Here is a 22,057-nt window from a genome sequence, read left to right as displayed (position 1 = left end):
TTGTTTTAGCATGCAAAAGATCAGTTTTAGCTTGCTTGAGGGTCTTGTTCACCTCAGTTTTAATATGCACAGGCAAGTTTCTGTATAGATAAGCTGTTTACTTTATTTTTTTTCTATGAAGAGTGAATTAAGCTCATCAGACTCATGCATTTAAGACAATGATAGCATTTTTGTTAGTATTTATCCTTAAGTAATGCTTATTTGAATATAGGGATGTAATAAATTATAGCATCATAGCTGTCTATAGCCAAGCTGACAGGATCTTGGTCAACTAAACCAAATAAACTACTGTGAAAAAAAAGAATACAGTAAAATGGCTCACCAGGAATCAAGTAGCAACCCCAAAAGACAGTAAACACTTGAGTTCCAGACAGAGAAGAGCCATGCCAGCTACAGCAAAATGAGTTTACAGTGGACAAGATCTGTGGTGCCCTTGCTGCTCTGGGCAGGTGAGAACTGGGCACCCTCCAAGATGCTGCAGAGCTCTGTTACAAAAGAAAGTCTAATTCTAAACCAGTAAAATAAAAATTCTGGGGTTTAAATATATATCCTGGGAGGATTTAAGCTGTAAACAAAGCAACTGAAAGGTTAAGCTGCAGCAATCACAGATTTATTTGATTTACCAGATGTAACTCCAGACAAGTAGGAAGTAAGTGCCTGGGAATTATGCCATTCCCCTGACAGTCACTTGTTTGTCTTTCATAAATGCCTCCAGTTCATCCAGGAAGATCACTTGTTGTTCAACCTGGCATTAGATCCTAAATGAGCCATCCCTTCCTTAAAGCCCATTTAGGATCTAATGCTTGTGAGAAACCTGACAAATCACTGATGGCCGCCCAAGAGATAACTGGTTTACAGCTCTTGAATGATTCTGTGTTTTTTCAAAGACACAAAACAAGACTCAAAGTGCTCCAGAAGATGGACTTGTGCAGGTGATGTTACAAGGCCCAAGTGCCTTTCTGGCCTTATTGTTCTGTGAATCCTCCCTACTCAGTTTTCTATAGCTGGTACCATCCAGCACCTTTCATTTAGAACAGAGTACCAAGGTACTGAGAGGAGATTTTCTGTCAGCTTATTTTACTTCAGTTGAAAAAGTGTGAGTTGGTTCTCAGTTGTGGACTATCATATATATGTATACATAGTGATGTGTGTGTATATACATACACAAATATATGTATATATGAACCTTTACACACACACACACATATATATAAACAAAAATGTATATATATTTAGACATGAAAACATTGTTCATTTGTACCTACAACAGCTGGGCATGAGCCTTACATGAGCAGCTGTTGCTGCTACATTGTAAAAATTAACAATAGCACTACACAAAAATCCATATAGGATAATAACAAATGAATGCTGTATGGGACAAATGCATTAAATAATCAGAAATATACAACTGAGCTAACCTATTTCTGCATCCAGGGAAGGCTGACAGGTCAAAAGGTTGAAAAAAAATAAAGGCATTTTTGTTGGCTTTTCTTGCCGTGTCAGAGAGTAGATATCTCAATAAGCCAAAATTTCTATTCTGGCAATATCTTGTAGAAACTGCAAACATGCTGCTATTGCATAATCTGATAGCTACCAGTCTAGACTTGCTGCATGCTCTTTGTAGTAAATTTGTATCCTTCTTCTATAGGATTCCAGCAGAAACTTCTTTGTGAGTGGCTAATGCTGTAAAAATTTGATACACTATCTAAACAAACAGTTGGCCATTTACATCCGTATTTTTCTAGCAAGGTCTTAGAAATAGTTCAGGCCACAATTACAATAGAAATAGTGGGAAAAGAAATGAAGAAATTTGCAAACCTTTTTCTGTGGGACCTTGTGTCACATCGCAGGCTGAGTCTTTTCTGTGACTGCTTTTTATTTATGCAGCTGTGGTTATGTTTATAATATCACCTTGCCAGGTTTCTTGGCATCTTGAAGGTTCTCATTCTCGTTGCTGAGCCCTGGTACGACAAATTTCATCAGGACTGTCCCACATGCACACCACTAGCAAAATTTAGAACAGTATCCTCAGAAGCAGACTCAGCAGATAATTTAAGTGGGTGTGCAACACAAAAGGATCTTACAGTGTTGGTAGTTCAGTGAGCAGTAATGCCTGACAGCTGTTGTCTCTTTATTGTCCATCAGTGAGTCCGTATTTCGGTCTCTTCATGAATCTCATTGCTCTTCTCATGAGGTCGATGGGAACACATTTGAAACCTACAACATTTGTGATATTGTGATTGGGTGAGGTCTACAAGATGAGACACTCACATGAATACTGCATAAGTATTTCATTTTTGTGCTCCTTAGGAAGTCCAGCCTTGAAAGGACTAGTGTAATCTATGGATGTGAAGAGATATAGGGAGCTTATTTTATGTTTTTATCACAACCTTGTGGAGACTGGCTTCCAGTTGGAAAAAAATCTATTGGAAACAACTTCTTTTAGAGGGATATTTAAAAATTTTCCAGAGAAAAGTCAAGACAATAACTGTGAACTAAAGAAAATGCTTTCCTGGGGGAAGGAACTTCTGTCTCTTTGCCTCACCGAGAAGGGCAAGAAGGATGTTGACTACATGTGTTTAATACCAAACCTGAAAAGGCTACTAAAACTATCAAAGTCCCCTAAAGACAAAAGGAGGCATATGCAAGCCAGACAAGTTAATGATTAAGAGACAAAAAAAAGGCATGCATTTTTATAAGCAATGAAATGATTATGTATGAAAACAAAGGGATAGTCCAGACTTTCAAAACAAGACTGGCACAGTCTCTTTCTGGAGACAGTCTTCTGCCACATACAAGTCATTCAGCTCAATATTATGCTCCATATAGTTTAGAAGGTCAGCTTAGATGGTATAATGGTCACATGTGGTGGTAAAATGTTAAGACCTATTGTTTGTGACCAAGGGGAAACACTTTCACTCTGTCACATTTCATTTTTTAAATATGGGCAAAAAAATGTTAATAATTCATACTGTATCTTTCTGTCCCTGGCTGGATTCATTCATGTCCAACTCAGGGAATTCAATGTGATGAGGTGATCTTGAGTTGCCTGCTCTGCTGGAGCTAATTCCAGAATGTAGTGTGACCCTGTCTGTTCAGCCTCACCATCAAAGGTAGGTCACCTAAGGAGTAGAGTCCCATACCTGGAAATATATATTGCATCATTTCCAGTGTGACATATTGTCTGCTAGTGAGTAAAATACCTAAACGTCCAACACTTTTGGTGAGATGCTTCTGAGAACATGAGATGAGAGGAGAGACTTTTTCTGTAGTTGTACTCCCTCTTGTCTCTGGTTCCCTGTCATCCATGGGAGCCCCCTGCTTTTAAGGATTTAGCTGTGTGGGTATTATTTTAACTTAGCCTCTTTTCAGCATTTACCCTTCTTTAATTTGTTTTGTCTTGCTTCATATTTTATATGAAGCAAGGTTCAACTTGCTTGGCTTTCAAGTTAATGAAACCTATTTTTTTTTACAGTTATCAGTTAAGATTTAAAACCAGAGATTATATGCTCTTAAAAGTACAAATAGCAGGTCAAATGCAATTGCCATTTAGGATCAAAGGGAGATACATAGATGTCATTTGAATGTTTGTGTACCTTTTCTTGTGAGACAGTGTTATGAGATGACTTTTTTTGTTTATGTCCTCTTTGACCAAATTCTGCATTGTTTCTTCAATGTAAATCCAGGATAATCTCTTGGACTTTAACAGAGATAATTTGCTTTATCCTGATAGTAACTGAAAGCAGATTTTGACCTGAATTTTCTAGTGTATCTCCTGCTCAAGTATCCTCCCACTTAAGACAGTGTCATTATGGCTGTGGCCCTGAATGTGCTAAATGGATTTTTTCCTTAGCTTATATATCCATCACATCATATGTGTTTGATTTAGTTGCATTGTTCTTATGTTTAAACTCTGCCCATTTAGTCATACTGTAGTTTTTTATTTGTTTGGTAACTCAGCACAGTTCAAAAAGCTAACAGTAATGGATAGAACATAACAAGTTACAAATACATTCTGTGCAGATCTCTTCTGCACCTTGCTGTGTTTCAGATTTTACAGTTTGGTTTACAGGATGGATTGTTTATTCGAATGCCTGGTTTATATGAGTGTTTAACAGCAGTTGTAAGTGTACTACCAAGAAGTATTGAGTGTGGTTTTTATTTATTTGTACTCTATTGTTTGTAAAGTCCTCCAGGAGCTTCACAAAAAAACTTCTTTGTACTTCTGGGCCAAACATTACCAGTATAATGGGCTCAAATGGAGAGGACCCACACAAAATTCAGACTGTCTTCATCACCGAGTCTTTGGCAGCTGTGGGCAGGAAAAAATTAAAAATGGCCTTTGCTGCCTTTCCCCTCTGGGAAAGGAACAGAGGCATCCTCCTGGCAATACTAGTAAAGCAGAGGGAAAGAGAACTCCCCAAGAGGAAGGGTAGGATGACAAGTTTTTTGGGGACAGGGGGTAGCACTCATTTGTTATCAGTCATTATTAAAGCTCAGGTGATGAGATGTGCCACACTCTGGAGCTCAGGTGCCATGCCAGAGCAGCAATCTTTCAGCTCTTCTGGTCTACCTTGTGGCCAGTATTAGCAGAGGCCAGCGATGCTGGTTAACTTGTGTCCATGGGGAAAAGGAGTGTTTTGATTCAGGCCTATCTTGTGCTGACTACATATTGAGCCTTTCTTGCAAAGCCAGTGCTGAGAAGGAAATGAAATAAAAGCAACCTCATACTGACTGCAGACCCCTCATACTTGGGGACCTCCCAAGGTAGTTGGCCAATAAAGCATCATCATGACAAAACTTAATTTTATGCTACACCAGTATGTGACAAGAGTAAAAAATGTAACTACTGCGCAGTCTCATTTCATGTGTACCTTATGGGATGTGCAGCCTCTCCTAGAAGACTTGCCACTGGAAAAAGGAGGTTATGAAAATCCCCCCTGCAGCCACCATCTGTGGGGAAAGCAGCAAAGCCTGGTGAGTCTGGTGGGCTGTGGGGAGAATCCAGTCTTCCCCCTCCATGCACAGGGCACGGGGAGCCTGCCTGCCCACTGGCCGGGGCCTTCTGGCAGGTGCCAGCAGATCTGGTGGAGATCTGTCCCTCAGGTGTGTGCCCGCCTCAAGATGGCACATGTGTGCTGGATTGCTCACTCTGGAGCCTGCTCCAGCTCCGGATTTCCCTCATGTCCACAAACAGGGAAACGAAGTGTATTTACATGCAGGATGCTCAGGTTAGGTTGCTGTAGGCTTTGGGTGTGGGACACACATTTTCCTCTCATGTAAGCTGTGGTTCTTTTCTCCAAATGCTGGTGATAGGAATAGGGACAGGCTGTGCCCTTTCTCCCTACTAATGTTATCATCAGCAGTCCTCCTTTAGTCATGGAGGGAAGGTGGTTTTTTTGCAAGTGGTCACCCAGTCTGGAGTAGGCCTGTGACCAAGTATGCAGGCAGGTGTCGGTCTGCGTCTGGTTAGATCCTAAATTATTGGCAGGGTTCAGTCCTGGTCCCTGCAGCTGAGCAGCCAAGGTGGGATTTTCACCCTTGCAAAGACACCCTGATGCCTGTGCACTGCTATTTAATTTGCTGTGTTTAGAATTTAAGTTGCAAATGGGCTTCTTCCAGGCAGGGTTAAATTTCAGCATTTGCAAAGACAGCTAAGTGTACTGAGGTTAAAATCATCAGCAGATGCTGTCTGGATTGTACAGTTTCAGCAACACAAGCTGTCTACCCTATTGGCAGCTAAACTGCCCTTAGAACTGCTTTATTTAGCTTGAACATTGTAAATTGATAATGTAGTCTACAGAATTTAGTACAGTATTTTAAATATTAAAGATTTTAATGGAAGCTTTTGCTGAAAGGAGAATGTAAAATAAGTCAAAAAATGTTCCTGGGCTTCAGGGTTTGAATCAATTGATTCTGGGCAGCAGTTGAACTAAGGTTCTGTCTGCTATGTGGACTAAAACCTTTGTCCATCTTTTGTTTCTTTTACTTCAGATCAATGCTGTAAATCATGTTTGTGAGAAACATGGGAAAGCAGTGGTTTGCTTACAAGTAGTAAGTAAACCAGACTGTTAAGTTGTATTTAGTTGAAAGGGAACATATTGGGTTTTCTTAGAGGACGCCTTGGGTTTAGGTTAATTTTAAAACTTTTTTGATTTGAATAGGAGAGTTCTGCTATTGTTAAAGGTACAAAAGTAGAAAAGGAGTGAGAAAGGCTTTGTTTGTTTTCTGATTCACTGTCCTAATATTTTTTTAAAAAGTAGCATTAGATATTATGTATGCCTTGCAGCAGTCATCCTAAAATCCATGATGATAAATGGCCTGTTCCCAGGTGACTCTTAATTCCATGTCTTCTTATCCAAAAAATGCACTACCCTCCAAATACAAATATATAAACTCAGTCTTTTTTGCAGAAAATGGTAAAAACTGACATGTGGGCTCTTTTATTCCTTCCCTACTTTACAGGTAATCCTTTCTCCATGTGGCTGTAAGCATGGGCTCCATCCCATCCTGACCTTGCAGCTCCCTTCTGACCTCTATTTTGTCTTCTTTTACAGTTGTGCATCATATCAAGCGGCACAATATTGTTCTTAAAAGAGAACTGGGAGAAGGAGCCTTTGGGAAAGTCTTTCTGGCGGAATGCTATAACCTGTGTCCTGAGCAGGGCAAGATCTTGGTGGCAGTGAAGGTAAAAGAGTCTAGGGTTGCCATTATTAATTCATGGTTGCAGCTAATGCTGTTTTTGTTTGTAAATGATCGTGTTTGCCTATTCCATAATCCAGTGTAACTGTTCTGAACATGTAGAAGAGTTCACAAGGCTAATGGAGTGTTAAGAGAATTTGGTATTTGATCTTGCTATGGATAATAAAAGGAGACCTGAATCATATAAGGAAAGGGAGGAAACAGATTGCATCACGAGGGGGCAAAATCTTTTATGGTCTGTCTGAAGAACAGTTAGTGAAAAATAATGCCTAGGTTATTAAAAATGCATGTGATATATATGTGTGTCCAAAAAATGATCTGTTACTAGCTAAGTGAATAGGTTATGTGTATAATTGCTAGGCAAAGATCAGCTTTCTGTTTCAGGACTGTGCCATTCTTTTAGTCAGCAACTGAAATTGTCTGTGGGTAGTTTTCATTAGTATAGCTTGGAGACCAAGCCTTCTTCTCTGCACAAAGCCCTATTTTTCTCCCAAAATTCAAGAACTGAGGTTAGCTGTTGGCCTTAGCTGTGGATGTAGCTAGAAAACAGTATTGGTGAAACTACACTCTCAGAGTTTGAAAACTTTCCCTGAAAACAATCTTTTATCTCCATCTGTAGCATTCTGCCAAAACCAAATGAGGTGTCCAGCACTTGAAATATCTCATTAAGTTCAGGGGGAATAGATGTCCAGAATTTGGGATATGCCAAGTGACCAGAAAATAATTTTATCTGACAGGTCACAATTAGACAACCATGTGTGCATTTTGGAGGAAACCACAAAGTAAAAGAAATCATGTAGATCATCTTTTTGAATTTGGTAACAAGAAATAGAGTCTTGGGTCTGACAATGGAAGAACATGAAGGGAGAATAGTCTTGTAGAGTGCTCCATCAAATATAGGTTTTTGGCTTTGCCAAGGTTATAAGCTTTTCAATACTTGGAGTAGTTCAGTCATGTTGACTGATGAGAAAAAAAATTAAGCCCTGAAGGGATATAGCATAGACAGGAAAAAGCAAGAGATAGGAGGTGACAAAACTAGATCTGCATTAATTTTTTGTTGTATTTTAGTGGTTTCAATGGAAATGGCCTTTCCTCTATCACTTTAGAGAACTGCTTGATTAAAGCAAAACTAAAGTATTTCCATTTACTTGTTCCTTTTGAAAGTCCTGTCTAAATGGAGTCTAGCACTTTTGTTGTTAAATGGTGCACTGCTCTGTCTGCTGCTCATTCTCAGTGTAAATCAAATGGAAGAGTATTCAGCCTTTAAAGGTACACATGTCTCCATATGTAGACCTAGATGACAAATCTATGCATTTTCTGGGCAATTTCTCATATGATTTTGGTTTTTTATATATTTTTCTTATCAAATCCTCTCTTTACAGCGTCCTTAATAAGAATCTTGCAGGCAGCTGTGGGAAGAATTACCTCTGGGAACAGGTTATTCCCATTTTATGTTTCTGTCATTGGCTCTTAAAGATGTGACTCTAGCTGTGGTCACAGAGGAAATTTTTTGGTGAACTGAGCCAGTCAATACTGTCCTCACATAAATGAGGGGTTAATTTCCTGATGCTTGTCTCTTTCACTGTGGTTACCAACCTCAGATAACAGGTATCCCTCAGCCAGAGAGGAGGTCGAGGGATGGAGCCTCCACTGGAGTACAGCTGTCCTGCACTTCAGTGGAGGATGGTGTCTGGACTCCATCACTGAGTCAGTAGTAGAGGAGCAGACCTGGATTCCAGCAGCAATGAGCAGCTCCTCCTGATGCACAACAACAGCTTTAGGGAGCTTCAGCACCATGGGTAAAACCAGAACACACCAATCACTATGAAATATATTTGGTGAGCCCCTGGGCATAGGTGCTTGCTGAAGACTAAGGTGGTGCCAGGGAGATTTCAGCAGCAAGGAGGCACAGCCTCAACTGCGCAATGGGGGTCAGGTTGGCTAGTGGTCCCTGTCAGCTCCCTGTGCCTGCCAGTTGCTGGAAAACTGTATTGCTCATCCCTGGCCCTGAGCATCCCTCCTTTGAACTCAACATGTTCCCTTCTTATCAGTCAGCTGGTATCCAAAATGCTGAGGTTCCTGCAGCAAATTATTTAGGAGCTAAGAGGCCCAGAAAAATCTGCAAAGATACAAAAGATCAGCCCTAGCATAAAATACCAAAGAGTATGAGCTTTTGCTCCTTTAAAGAGGAGAAAGGCAATTTGTTTAAATTGGTTTTGATTAGTGTGAGGTTTTTGGAGATAACACAGAGTGCTTGGAAATACTTTTCGTAGGACAAAACCTGGGTTTTGGACTAGCATTGACCCCACAGCACATCATATCAGGCACTTTTAGAGAGCAGAGGGAGGAGGAAGGAAAAATTACTGTTTTCTTGAGGGCATTTGCTAGGTTTGTTCAGGCCTGGCTCACTACTGTCTCCTCATAGGATTGAATCCCAGGCATAATCTAATCTCATGCTAGTGTGGCCTATCCAGAGCGGGAGGTGAGGTTGACAAGGCACAGGTTAGCAGCTGCCTCTGTCTCCCCTGGGAGGTTTTGCTCAGCTAGCAGACTGCTGTGTGTGTGAGATCAAAAACATTGCCAAGGCACCTGCACAGGAAAACCAAAGATTTCCAATTCTCTTCAGACCTTCAGTTCTGAGAAGACTCAAAACCACCCCTTCATTTCTTGAGGAGACATACCAGTCAGGTCTCGTATGTTGATGGCAAGCAGTAGCAATTATTTTGTAGGGGAAGGCTGAAACAGTGGAAAGTAATAGTAGTAGTCATGTAGCTGCCTTGAGAGTTTGGCTACCAAGTCCTGCTGCTGCTGGTGACAGCCCCATGCTCCTGCTGCTGCTCTGATTGCCCATGAAGGCAGCTCTGCGGTGTCAGAGTGGCACAGGTGGTGTCAGACAGAGTGGTGTCGGAGCCCACACTCACTGCAGAGCACAGGGCAGCACAGACCACGTGGAGTGGCTGGAAAGCACATGTGATTGAATCTCAGATCTTACTTGGGAAAACCTCCTGTCAACTGGTGAAAGTGCTTTGTATGCAGAGCTTTGGCATTCTTGTCAGTAATGATAATAATAATTAATATGTCTTTCCTCTCTTTGTGCTCTTAGGTTTTTATTTTGGTTTTTTCTTTTTTTCTTGTACTGAGAACAAGCTAAATGCATTAGTCAATGTCATTTCTATGTAAATTCTACATACATATTAATTTTTTTACCTTCCAGTCTCCTCCTTGCCTGACTGTGCCAGCTCTCTCTCATGCATTGTGTCTATTCTGTGCACTGCATGAAATAATGAAAAGGAGATTTTGTGATGGTGGGTGACAGAAATTCTAGTCAGCCCATGGTAGTAGAAACCCTGCATGAGTTTCACCTGAGTTTTAGACTTCTCTGCATTTTGCTGTTTGACAGAAAATGTGGAATTGCCATGGCAACTGCTCTGTCATATGATAATTTTGCCGTTTCTGTGAGATAAAAAGCATCTTCTCAAATATACAATATGCCATCCTCACAGGACAGAGCTGTCAGCATTTTTACTGTCTTTCCAGGGAAAGAGCCTGCTGGAAAGAGGATCAGCCTCTACTTCTCCCTGGCAGTTTTTTTCCAGATTGCTATAATTTTAAAATGTGTTTTGTATTAATTGTTTTTCTAATTCTGTTATTGAGAACAATTACAGTCCAATTTCTTCATATATGAAACTACCAGAGGAAACGCAAGGGACAACAGAATTATTACAAGTGATTTCAGTATATGTAAGATACACTGGACTGTGGGTTGTTGCCTGCATCATGTTAAAGCATCATCCCAGAGCCTGAAAGTATTGGAAAACACTTCAATTCCAGCCCTTGCTCAGTTCAGATGTGATTGTGTGTAGCCCATAGTGGGAAGCAAATTTGATGTCCAGTGGGAAGCTGTGTATACTAATATATTGTGGCTAGTGAAGCCTTGATGAAGCAATATCCCTGTTGGATCATTGGCAAAGCTTGTGGAAAAAAGGATTCTGAGCATGAAGGTATGTTAAGATTCAGAAGTACATTCCTCAGAGAAGGGACATGTAAGGCATGAGTGCCTTCTCTTGCTTCTAGGATCCACAGAGGCTGAAATCGACAGATAAAAGTCCCTGAACTTGGAAGACAGCAATCAATGCTGCCCTAGTCCTTGTCCCCCCATCTGAATTTTAGTATGGTAGCTATTCAGTTTTCAGGACCCAGGATTGGGGTATCACAAGTAAAAGATGTGTTTTTTCCAACAGTCACCTTCTAGCCTCTTCTTCACACATGCACACATATAATACTAGAAAAGTGGACAGAATTGTCCCTGTTGAACAAAAGCTTGAACAAACCATGACAACTGCTGCTAAATCTCAGTTTGTTGGCAGAAAAATTGGACAGTATCAACTTACTCTGTTTCTGTTCTGGTGAGTGTAGTTGGTCTCATGGTCTACATATTAATTCAGGTTAGAAAGTAAAGGGACTAGATGGCCAGAAAAAAGGCATCTTTAGTTAAAACATCACCACTACTTTTGTGTCTTATCTTCCATTGTATTAAACCTAGATATTGTTAAAATCCAGAGGTACAGAGCCCAGACAGCAGTTTCTGTGAAGAATAAATTGTGAATGTTAGTAACTTGCCATCTTTCTCTTGTGGTTTTAGAAAGATTTTTTGAATTAGTATAGCGAACCACTGTACCTCTTGACTACAGAGACTATTAGTGGTTTATTGTCAATTATAATTATTCCTCATTTAATTGGGGTCAGAAGTTTTGGGTTTTTTTTGGTTTTTTTTTTTTGTGCATGGAAGTGTTTTCTTGCTTTTGAAATGTGGTTTGTAAGGAGAAATCAGAAGCTGCCTATGTGTGACAGTTAAATTAGTATTATTTAATTATACGACATTTAAGCTTCCTATTTGATCCAGTGATGTCCCAGAATTTCTCTGTGCACCCGCTTTCCTCCATGTCTATCACTTTAGGATTTGACCTCCAGTTACTTACATATATGCCTAATCTTAGTCATGTGAGTAGATTTACAGAATTTCAAAGAAATTTTTGGCGGAAATCTTAGGTTACTCTGGTCCAGGGACATTTGTATAAATCTACCTAAGGGACTAACATCAGCAGTACATGAAGAATGCATCCACAATAACACCATGTATTTTAAACAAGCAGAGTTTTATTTTAAAGAAAAAACAAGAAAGGTAAATACCAGCAGGATACTAGGGGTTGCTTGAGTTAAATGCTCAAGGATACAAACCAGCTGTGTACTAGTATATTTCTGGGATGAGATCAGTTTATTTGTTCTGTGTTTGGAAAACACTTGTCACAGCAAGAGCATGAGTATTCATACATTCTCTTACAAGAAAACTGTTTGTTTGGAACAACATGTGGCAGGAGAATGAAAATTGTACTGCCATTATTTAATTGCACTTCAGATCACATCTGCATTTCTAAAAGACTTATTTAGAAAGTACTTCCTCCATCCACCATGCTGTACTGTGTCCTTATCTTACCCTTACAGGGCTATCCCACATATTTCCTACCTTCTGTGAACATCTGTCCTTCCTTATATTTTCATTTTCTTCACCAGACACTGAAAGATGCCAGTGATAATGCCCGCAAGGACTTCCACCGTGAGGCAGAACTGCTGACTAACCTGCAACATGAGCACATTGTCAAATTCTATGGTGTCTGTGTTGAGGGTGATCCACTCATCATGGTCTTTGAGTATATGAAGCATGGAGATCTTAACAAATTCCTCAGGTAAATCCATGAACATGTGTTGTGATCCTGAGCCAAAAGTGGGCAGAAAAGGTAGCTGTTACTGGTACTTAGTGTGAAATTAATAGCTACCACTGGAAAAAGCAGACACCTAGGAAAACAAATTGTAAGACTCTTGGTTTTTGTACCAGGATGTGGGGCTCTGTTTCTTTGACTGTTTGGAAGTACCATTAAATCAAACTTTGTACCAAAGAAATATTGTTTCCAATGTATTTCCATGTATTCTGAAATGTTTGGTTATAAATCCTACAGTAGGAATGATTTTCTTACAGGCTTTCTGGTAGCACTTGAAAAATCCCACTCAACACCTATTGCTATCTGTAGGTGTCAGAGAGCTTCTGAAGACTAACCCCTTTTCTCTTCCCTCTTCTCAGTGTTTTGAGAAGGCCGCTATAAATCTGCAGCAAGAAAACTGTGAGCTATGGAAACTTCTGTGAATTGGAAAATGCTACACTTTGGGGTCCAGATTAGGGCTCTATCTCATAAAGCTGTTCAGGAATGTGCGTAGGAAATTGAAATTTGTCGATAGAGCAATTATAGATAAATAGATGATACATAAGGTTCACAATAATAGGTAACCCATGATCCAGGAAGTTATGAACAGAGGCCTCATGTATGTGCCATTTCTACCTACACTTTTTTACATAAAAATAAACAGTTAAGAGATGTCATTTGCTCTATGTAAAAAACATAAGAGATGTTCTTTCAATGTCTACTGTGTAGTTTTATCAATAAATATCACAAAGATATTTCAACATACAGAGGTCTTTGCTGCTAAAGAGAGCAAGGGGTACCACCATTTTGGAAGATATCTCTAACAAAGCTGTAAAATAATCAAAATAGATGTTCCATTAAATAGATTAATATTTTCTATACAACTGAAATGACTATGATTGCTAATGCTGCTATTTATGCATTTTCTGATAGCATATGTGAAATGAGTTTGCTGTCTTTTTACCACCTCTTGAAAGAGTAGCCACACCATAAAACAAATGACATCAACTAGCATCCCCCCTTATTGGCAAGGCTAATAGGTTTGACAGAGAAACTGGGATCTGAACTGGAGATGCAGAACAAACACTACTATTCTTCCCAGAATGGTTGTCTCTCTGGCAAAGGATTTAAGTATATTTTAGAATTAAGGGCATTTATGTTTGTCTGCTTGGTTTTCTGCTGTGAATCAGGAGAGAACTGCTGTTTCCCTAGCTGCCATCCTAGTACATTTTCAGAACATTGAATTTCCATTAGAAGAAGCCAGATTCTCAGTTGATGAGAAATAATTTCTTACTCCATAAGAATTGCTTATTATGCCTGATTCTTTTTGATTGGCTTTTTCTTACATTGTAACTCTGATTTTGAATTATTGTACAGAAAAGTATTTTAGCAGACAATATATTTCCTACTGTAAGGCCTTCACTTTTAAAAAAGCTATTAATCAGCCCTTGTCCTTGGAACATAAAATGATTATACTGGGACAAGCTATTAAACCTAAGCTCCAATTTGTCATTCCTCTCACATTTTCTGCAGCTTGTGCTGCAGACCAGAGGTTCACAGCAAAGTGGTCTGTTCCATATTTCTTACCCTGCAGCGCCACCAAAGGCTGCTGGGGAAAAATTGATCTGAAAATTTAACCAAAATGGGCCGGGCTGCCTGCATGCAGCTGAAGCCTGTTCAAATCTAGGACTAAAGCTGTAAACTCGTGCCTGCCCAGGGCTTGGTCTGTGGACCAGTGGATGATGTGGCTGCAGAGAATACCTGTCGATAACCCTGGCTATTGCAGACACTGAAAATCACCTCATTTTTGGCCGGCATCGAGCAGACAAGCAAGCTGGAATGTTAGGAATAATCTGCAAATTCCTTTAGATACAGACCATGTCCTCAGGGCAACTAGCAGAAGATAGATGAAAAGTTCTTTAATTTAGCAGCTCAGAGATTTGTGTCTGAGAACACTTATTAACAAAATCCGGGCATGGATAAAGGTACAGAAGTTTTTAATAGGAATTTGCTAGTGAGTTTTGGGTGGATATTTCATGTCCTCCCATTTATTCCTGCCCCCAATCAACCTAGATCAGATAAATGGCTGCCTGTGCATACCCTGTGGCAGAAAGTTGCTTTGCCTGGTACCAGATACAGTCCCATCAATGCTACACACCCTCCTTCATTTCTTCCTCACATCTGTCACTTTGCTCATGAAATTCTTCCCTCGGGGCAATTTTAATATCATATTTCTAATTGGTAGTGTCAGATTTGATCTCACAGATTTTGATTAATTTGAAAATCTTTCCCAAACTCCTGTGCCCTTACCCTAGAGAAAAATTAAGGCCTCACCTCTATTGAGGAGAGGAGAGGTGGTCTCTTTGAAAGAATAATTTTCAGGATTGGAATAAAAAAAAGGGCTTCTGAAAATACAGAAAAGTAGAATGGATGGAAAAGCATATTTAGAACATTATAAAATCTATCAGATGAGTAGTGATTGCCAGATTACCTCATTGATTGGTAAGGATTAGCTAGTAATTCTTCCTGCAAACATTGTTCATATGAATGTTTATATCTGCATCTTCAAGGTTCTAGGATGTACAGGCATACCAGGGCTCACAGTTAAGATGGTAAAGCTCATGAGACTCAGTATTTCGCTGGGCTTTCCTAATGCAACATATCTCTGGTTTTGATGAAGTGCATACAAATATTCTCATTAATCAGTTGATTGTTGCTTCTTAGGGACTTGCTAGGTTTTGAAAACCTCATATTTCTGAAGACTTTTGTTTTTCCAAATAGCATGTCTTTTGTGTCTTCTTCCTATTGTCAAGGATTCCTGTCTCAGGCAGGACTCACCCTTGGTGATGAAATATGCAAAAGTTCTTTCCTGCTGTGCATTTGGATAGGAAATTAGAAGTATAAATTTAAAATTGCTGCCCTTGTTTCTCAATTGCAGAAGGAAGTTTGCTCTTTCTTGTTTAAGAAAAGATGGAAGTGTCAATGGCCTGTATCCCTGCAGAAATCAAGGAATGCCAGTCACAGGAAAAGTGATGCTATGCATGCCACTTCATTGACTTTCCCTCAACTGTTTTTCAGTCTTACAGAGTGATAAGATTTTCCCTTGGTTCCCAAGCAGGTTAATTTGTCAGCCTTTCTCCAGAAAAGATTACTAGAATGGAACAGGAGAAAGGTGATGCTTTCTGACAGATGGGCGCTGTTGTGAACACATATGCCTTATTTCCTTGAGTAATATATACCCTGTTTGTAGTGCTCTTCAGACCACCTATCCTTCATCAATAAATGAAAACAGTAAATGAGAAAAGCCAAGACAAAAAATTTTCACTATTTTTATAGGGCTGACACTCACTAATGCCTTTCACTTCACCACCTCACAAGTGGCCTATCAGTTTATCAGATTGTGTTTTGGTGCAGGGCACATGGACCAGATGCAGGATTGATGGCAGAAGGCAACCGTCCTGCTGAGCTGACCCAATCCCAGATGCTTCACATTGCCCAGCAGATTGCTTCTGGTATGGTTTACCTGGCATCACAGCACTTTGTGCATCGGGATCTTGCTACCCGGAATTGTCTGGTTGGTGAAAACCTACTGGTGAAGATTGGGGATTTTGGGATGTCTAGAGATGTGTACAGCACAGACTACTATCGGGTAAGTGAACTGCTGTAATAAGTAATAAGCTAGGTCTTGTTTAATCCTCTTACCACATTGGTGTGACTGACCTGCTTTTATACTTAACCATCTGTCTGTCAGGTAATTTAGAGCCTAGCATATGGAGAACCTAGTTCTGAATTTAAAGGTTTTGGTAAACTTGGACAGTTAATCAGAGTAGTCTGTCATGTTTTGTTGTTTATATATGTTGGGTTTAGATTCTAAATCACAGAAAGGTCTTTTTCTCTGGGCAAAAATTTTGTACATTTGTTTGGCATAAGTGAAAAAGAAACAACAGATAAAAAGGGTAATCAAATTTGGCCCAACACTTTGAAGCTATTAAAATATGTTCTTAAATACTGCTAAGAAAAATGGAAATGGTAACTTTGGGAAGCAGTTGTATAATGAACCAGTTAACTAGAGGAAAAATAAGTACTGGGCAGCAGCAGTGACTAGTTACTTTACTCAGTAAGAGATTAGGTAAGAAGTTTGTTATACTGAGCACCCAAAAGCTTTTCCTGCCTTAAACCAGGGCTTTAGTCCTACTTCTTAATGTTGAAGAGCTGTTTTGCAGAGGACAAGAGTAGCCCGTTGCTCTTTTCATTCTGACTGTTTTTCCTGAGCTTGGCTGCCATAAGGCGCGATCTGAATTTTGCAAAGGCTTTCTGAGATTGCTGGGCTAAACAAACTGAGTGCATTAATGCTGTTGTTGATGCAGTCTTTGTACTATGTGGTAAGTCATGTAGTTGACACCATTTGCTGTTTGCTATCACATTTGTAGTTTCATGATTGGAACTGAACCTGCTTGTGGCTTGCGGAAGGCAATCCATGACCAAGCTGATAATTTACAAACCCTAGAGTTAATCCTGTAAGGTAATCTCATCCTCCTTAAGCACATGTTTTGTATCTGCCTCTCTACTCCGTATTTCTTATTCCTTTTTCATTATTACTTTCTTAGCCAGTCAATTTGGATTGTGTTATTAAAAGAAAGTGTCACCTCACCATCAGTATTGGTGGGATGCCTGGGAAGAGATTGTCTCCACAGCTGGCTAAGGCTGGACAGGGTAGATGATGTTACACTTTTGAAAATTATTGTTGAATGCTGATTCACTTAAAAGCTCATAAGGTACTATTAATTTACAGTTTACTTAACTGTAAATATTCCCTGTTAATTTTCTTTCCTTTCAAAGACAAACCTAGTATTTAGTAAACATATCCACATTCCTCTTATATATTGTTATTTTGGAAACTGGCACTCTGAATTATCTGATCAACGAGAAACAAGCATGACTGCACTTCAGACCTTAAAAAAATATACAGAATGGTAATGACTTTCTTTTTGTTTTAAAGGACACCCATGAGCAGAGGCTAAGGTTTCTTGATTTTGCACCTGATTTTGCATATTGCAGTTTTGCACCACCTGTTGGGACTGAAGTTGTGTCTCTGTTCCATACTTCAGCGTTTACCATGTCAGTCGTTACATTTAAGAATGAATGTATATGCAAGACACTACATGTTTCCAAAGGTTGTTACAGTCAGAGGCAACATTTTGGAACATATACTTTGCTTATTTCTGGAAAAAAAAAAAAAAGTAACTCCCCCTGCTGCATAAAAGCTACCTGCAAAAGGGGATAGAAGCTCAGTAGTCATATGGCCTTCCTGGAGACAGCTGAGGCTTGGCTCATGCACGTGATGGAGCACGGACTCTGGCATCAGTGTACCTGATCACGCACATCTGGGTTTAATCCTCGAGTCTTGCACATGAGTACTCAAGCAAAGCTTCTACCCACTGAAACACAAATTTAGAAAAACTCCCATGACCCAGACAAAGCAGGAGTTCAGGACATCCTGGGTAACCTGGATAGTCTTTGGGCACCTCTGAAAGGATCTCATTTAAGAGGTACATTGTATTTCCCTCTGTCCCTCATAACAGAATCATTCTCTTCTTTTCTCCTTCTCTCCCTTATCTTCACTTATTTTCGAGGTGAAGGAGGGCAGTCTGGGAGGCCCAGGGAGTAACAAAGCAGGAGGTAGTAGTGTGAAGAGGGTACAATCATTGATGTGAGAGAGGGAACAAATAAGGTGGGAAAGATAATTGTGAGAGGTGTTAGTGAAAGACAGAAATGCAAATGAAGAGAGAAAGAGGTAAGCAAGTGTCAAAGGGGATGGTGTAAAATAACATAGCCCCATCCAAACTGGTGGTGTAAGCTTGCAGAGGGATGGGTGGATATGAAACTTCAAGTTGGGAAGTTGCTTGTTCTACACAGTAAGAACGAGAAGGATAGCTTCTCTGGCGCCTCATGTTCCAGTTGGTTTCTAATTAGTGCAGAGGAGGGATAGAGCCACAGCCTGCCATGTCACCATATTTTGCAGCTGATAAATTTTGAAGTTCCAGTTGAGCCTGTGAAGTTTTGGCCTGCCATTTCTGAGACATATGTCAGAATATGGGCCAATCAGAAGATGGTCATGAAAAAATTGAGGCAATGATGAATTCCCAGAGGGTTGCCTGGAGAATTGCATCCTTGGCAGGCCTAAGTCAATGATAACACTGGAATAGCACTGACGTACCACACCTAATTGCTTATAGCAGGCTAAGTTTTTTAACTGGTCAAGCTTAAACACTCACAGAGAAGCAAATCATCCCCAACCCTGACAGCTTTATCTGATGCTCATTTATCTGATGCTGAGGGATTTACACAATTCCAAAAAGTTCTGCAAGAAACGGTTCGTCATTTGTGGGTTTTAATACACTGGAATTGTTTTTTTGTTTTTTGGAGCCTGCCACTCAGTCATGATGTTAGATTTGCCCAAGATGATTATTTATAGCTTGCTTCTGTAAGATAAGGATGATCCCAAGTCATTGTGCACTGTTAGATTTTTAATGACATTCTGCATTGAATCAGCTCAGCTGTTAAGAGATGCTTCAGGGAAGAGTGGGAGAGAAGTAACCCTTGGACTAGGAATACATATGATGTGTGGCCCTGATTGCACAAGCTTTCCTTTTTTCTCCCCCTTTCTTTTTCCTGTCTTTTTCTTCATGCAGGGATCTTGAAAGTAGGAGAAGTCCTGATGTACATGCTAGCATCCAGTGTAACAGCGGTAGGGTTTGATAGTCAGACCCCGGGGACATGAAAAAACTGCGATGATTTTTCTTACCCCTAAGTGCTCTACACCCCAGGCTAAAGTTAAACAACTCTCAAGTAATTGGTTTGGTTTGTCAGCCAAACAGCTCTAGCAACACTGCTGAACTGCAATCCTTATAGCACAAAAGACTTTTTCACAACGTTATTTACTTGGAGAGCTTAGGTCTCAAGTTTATTAGGGGCTTTTATTTGTTCTGTTGATAGCTGGGATTTGCTGTTTGATTTCCTGCCCCCACAGGTCAGGGTTTCCTATCTTACTCTAAGATACCCAGGTAATTCTTTAATGTAGCTTTCAGTGTTTTTAAGTGCTGACACTGAAGCCTGAGAAGAACCACTTTGTTGTTCTTGCTTTCAGGGATAATATATCAGGGCCTTTTTAGGTTTCCAGTTCATGTTTGCAAGTGATTGCTCAGTACTTGATCTTAAAATAATTTCAGCATTTCTTAATTATAAGCAAGAAGCTTGAAAAAAAGTAGAATCATCTTATCCCAGTACTTGGAAAAACTTAACATGGATATACTTTAAATATCCAGCCTGGTCAGCCAACTACAGGCTTGAGCCAAGGTTTGGGATGAAACTGTGATCTCACCAGACTAAGCAAGAGCTTTGCCATTACCTTCATTAGGATCAGAGTTTCACCCTTCCCCACTTCTGTGTTTGTCCAGTGCAGGATAGACATTCTGTTTCTTATTTAGATTTATGGAGCTCAGTTTTGTAATCCCTATTTAGCTATTGTATAACCTACTTGCCTTTATGTAACAGCACAAGAACAGTGGAGAAAATGTGGACTCCTTTTTTCAGCTTGCACAAACCACTAAAAACTCTATTAAAAGACTGGTCCTGGTGAGGTTTCCATCTTTCTTTAAGGCCCAATTTGCCCTAAAACTACAGAGAGGTTCACAAATTAGTTTCTTTCACTTCTGGCACATATCGGGCAGAAGACTAAGAGGATGTCTTCCATTATAAATTTCATTGACTCCATTTGTCTTTAAAATCTTAACATTTTGCACGATTTTGCTATTTAAAGAGAGCATAGCATATCAGATTGGAAGAAGAGACAGAGGTTACTGAGTCTAAGTCTTTCATTCTTGAGGGAAGCCACAGAGTAGGTGTTAAGGGTAGGAGCAACAAGAACCTGATACCTCATCATGCTGCAGGGAAAACACCAACAATCACTAGTACTTTAGCCCCTTCTATATAAGACACCAAGCCCCATAAAAATTCTAGTCTGCCAGGGAAAAGGAGTTTTCAACAGTGTCCTAAGCACCTAAAGAGAAGCTATGCTTGGCAAAATTTCCTGAGAGATCTTAAGAACTCAGTCTCACCTAAGACACAGCAAGATGTGAGAGCAATCCCCACCAGACATTTCTGTGAAAATTGCTTTCTGAACTGGCAAGCTGTAGAAAGCTATATGGGCCCAAGCCAGCTGCACCAGCGTGTGGCATACCTTGCTTTTGGTGATGCTCCTCAGAGCACATCTGGCCATGTTTCCTGTCCTCAGCACCTTAGAGCAGTGTGGGAACTGAAGATGATCCAGATTCAAATCAAACAACAAGAGGGAAAACAAAAAGGCAAGTCCTGAAGAATGACTTTAGTTGAACGAGTTAATAAGGTGCAGCCTGCAAAATGCTGACAGGCTTTTTCTCAAATATTTCTCAGGTATAGAACTGGATAGCAGCAATCTTGTGTTTCTGAAGCCTGGATTTCTGACTCCTGAATCACTCCTGTCCTGTCACAGTCCCTTCCCTCAAAGTGGATGTTGCAAATAAGTAGGATACTGTGTTGCCAGTGCTTTTTCCAAAAGGCTGCACAACAGCTTCTCTCTCTTAACAGCTGCATTTTTTTTTTTTTAATTCAGCAACCTGAATTAACTCATGAGCAATAGACACCTACTTGATCACATTATTTTACTCTCTTTCCAGTCTTTAAATCTCAATTGTATTTAGAGAAACTACTCCTGTCCCCTACCAGACTGTCAGAAAGAAGGCCCACTGTCAGGAAAAAAGTGTCTTCATTTTTTTTCCTTTTCACACTAGCCTTTTCCAATGACTTTCAGCGTGTGAAAAAGCAATTCTTGTATCTCTTTCTGATACAGACATTGCTAGAACTGTGAATGGTCTTTTCCAAATCTGATATTTATCTTTCTTCGATTAGAGCGACCTCCCAGCCTCTAATGAAAATATGCTGGATGGTACATCCAAACCCACATAGCCTGTGTTATTGTCACATGTTGACCGTATTGTCAGACAATGCCCTGGGCCAGTCACATCTTCTACTTCTTCCAAATGAAGAACATCCCTTTTTTTCCCCTAAGCTTTTGGTTTCAGTCCCTCAGTGAATGACTTTGCAATTCATACTGGCACATTTTGTACTTCTAGTGCTTGAGAAAGACTGTTGTTTCTCTTTTTTTTTTTTTTTTTTTTTTTTTTTTTGGTTTCTTTGGGGGCTGGGTTGTTTTGTTTTGTCTTGGTTTTCTTTAGTTTTTTTTTTTTTTTTTTTTTTTTTTTTAATTAGAATTCAGATCTTGTCTAAATTGGTGTAAAGAACTAAAGAAACAGAATCAGGCTACCAAAAAGTAAACAGCTGATGGAGGGAGAAAGGTTTGTTGGGAAGTTTGCTAGATTTTTGTAGCTTTTTTTCCTAATGTTCTTTGATAATTTCTATTTAACGCTAACATTAAGTATTCTGGGATGTTTGTCTTCTTAAAAAACAGATTTCCCATAAGCTTTCAGGTGAGACAGAAAAAGCTATTAAACCTCTTAACCTCCCAGATTTCCAGAAAAACTAATGGTTACACAATTTGCCAT

The 22,057-nt window shown here is 39.8% G+C and overlaps 1 protein-coding gene across 3 annotated transcripts in view; it reads left to right on the top strand.

Moving 5' to 3' along the window:
- NTRK2 (neurotrophic receptor tyrosine kinase 2) overlaps nucleotides 1-22,057 on the top strand; it is a 197,847-nt gene that overhangs the window by 139,319 nt on the left and 36,471 nt on the right. For all 3 annotated transcript variants that reach the window (XM_059493179.1, XM_059493183.1, XM_059493181.1), the window contains 3 exons: nucleotides 6,558-6,688; nucleotides 12,274-12,446; nucleotides 15,873-16,107. In XM_059493179.1, the coding sequence (XP_059349162.1) occupies nucleotides 6,558-6,688; nucleotides 12,274-12,446; nucleotides 15,873-16,107 (539 nt within the window). The remainder of the gene's footprint in view (nucleotides 1-6,557; nucleotides 6,689-12,273; nucleotides 12,447-15,872; nucleotides 16,108-22,057) is intronic.

This window comes from Ammospiza nelsoni, chromosome Z, assembly GCF_027579445.1.
Source record: "Ammospiza nelsoni isolate bAmmNel1 chromosome Z, bAmmNel1.pri, whole genome shotgun sequence".
Lineage (NCBI taxonomy): Eukaryota > Metazoa > Chordata > Aves > Passeriformes > Passerellidae > Ammospiza > Ammospiza nelsoni.
The sequence above is the reverse complement of the archived record's forward strand: the minus strand, read 5'-3'. Positions and strand labels throughout refer to the sequence as shown.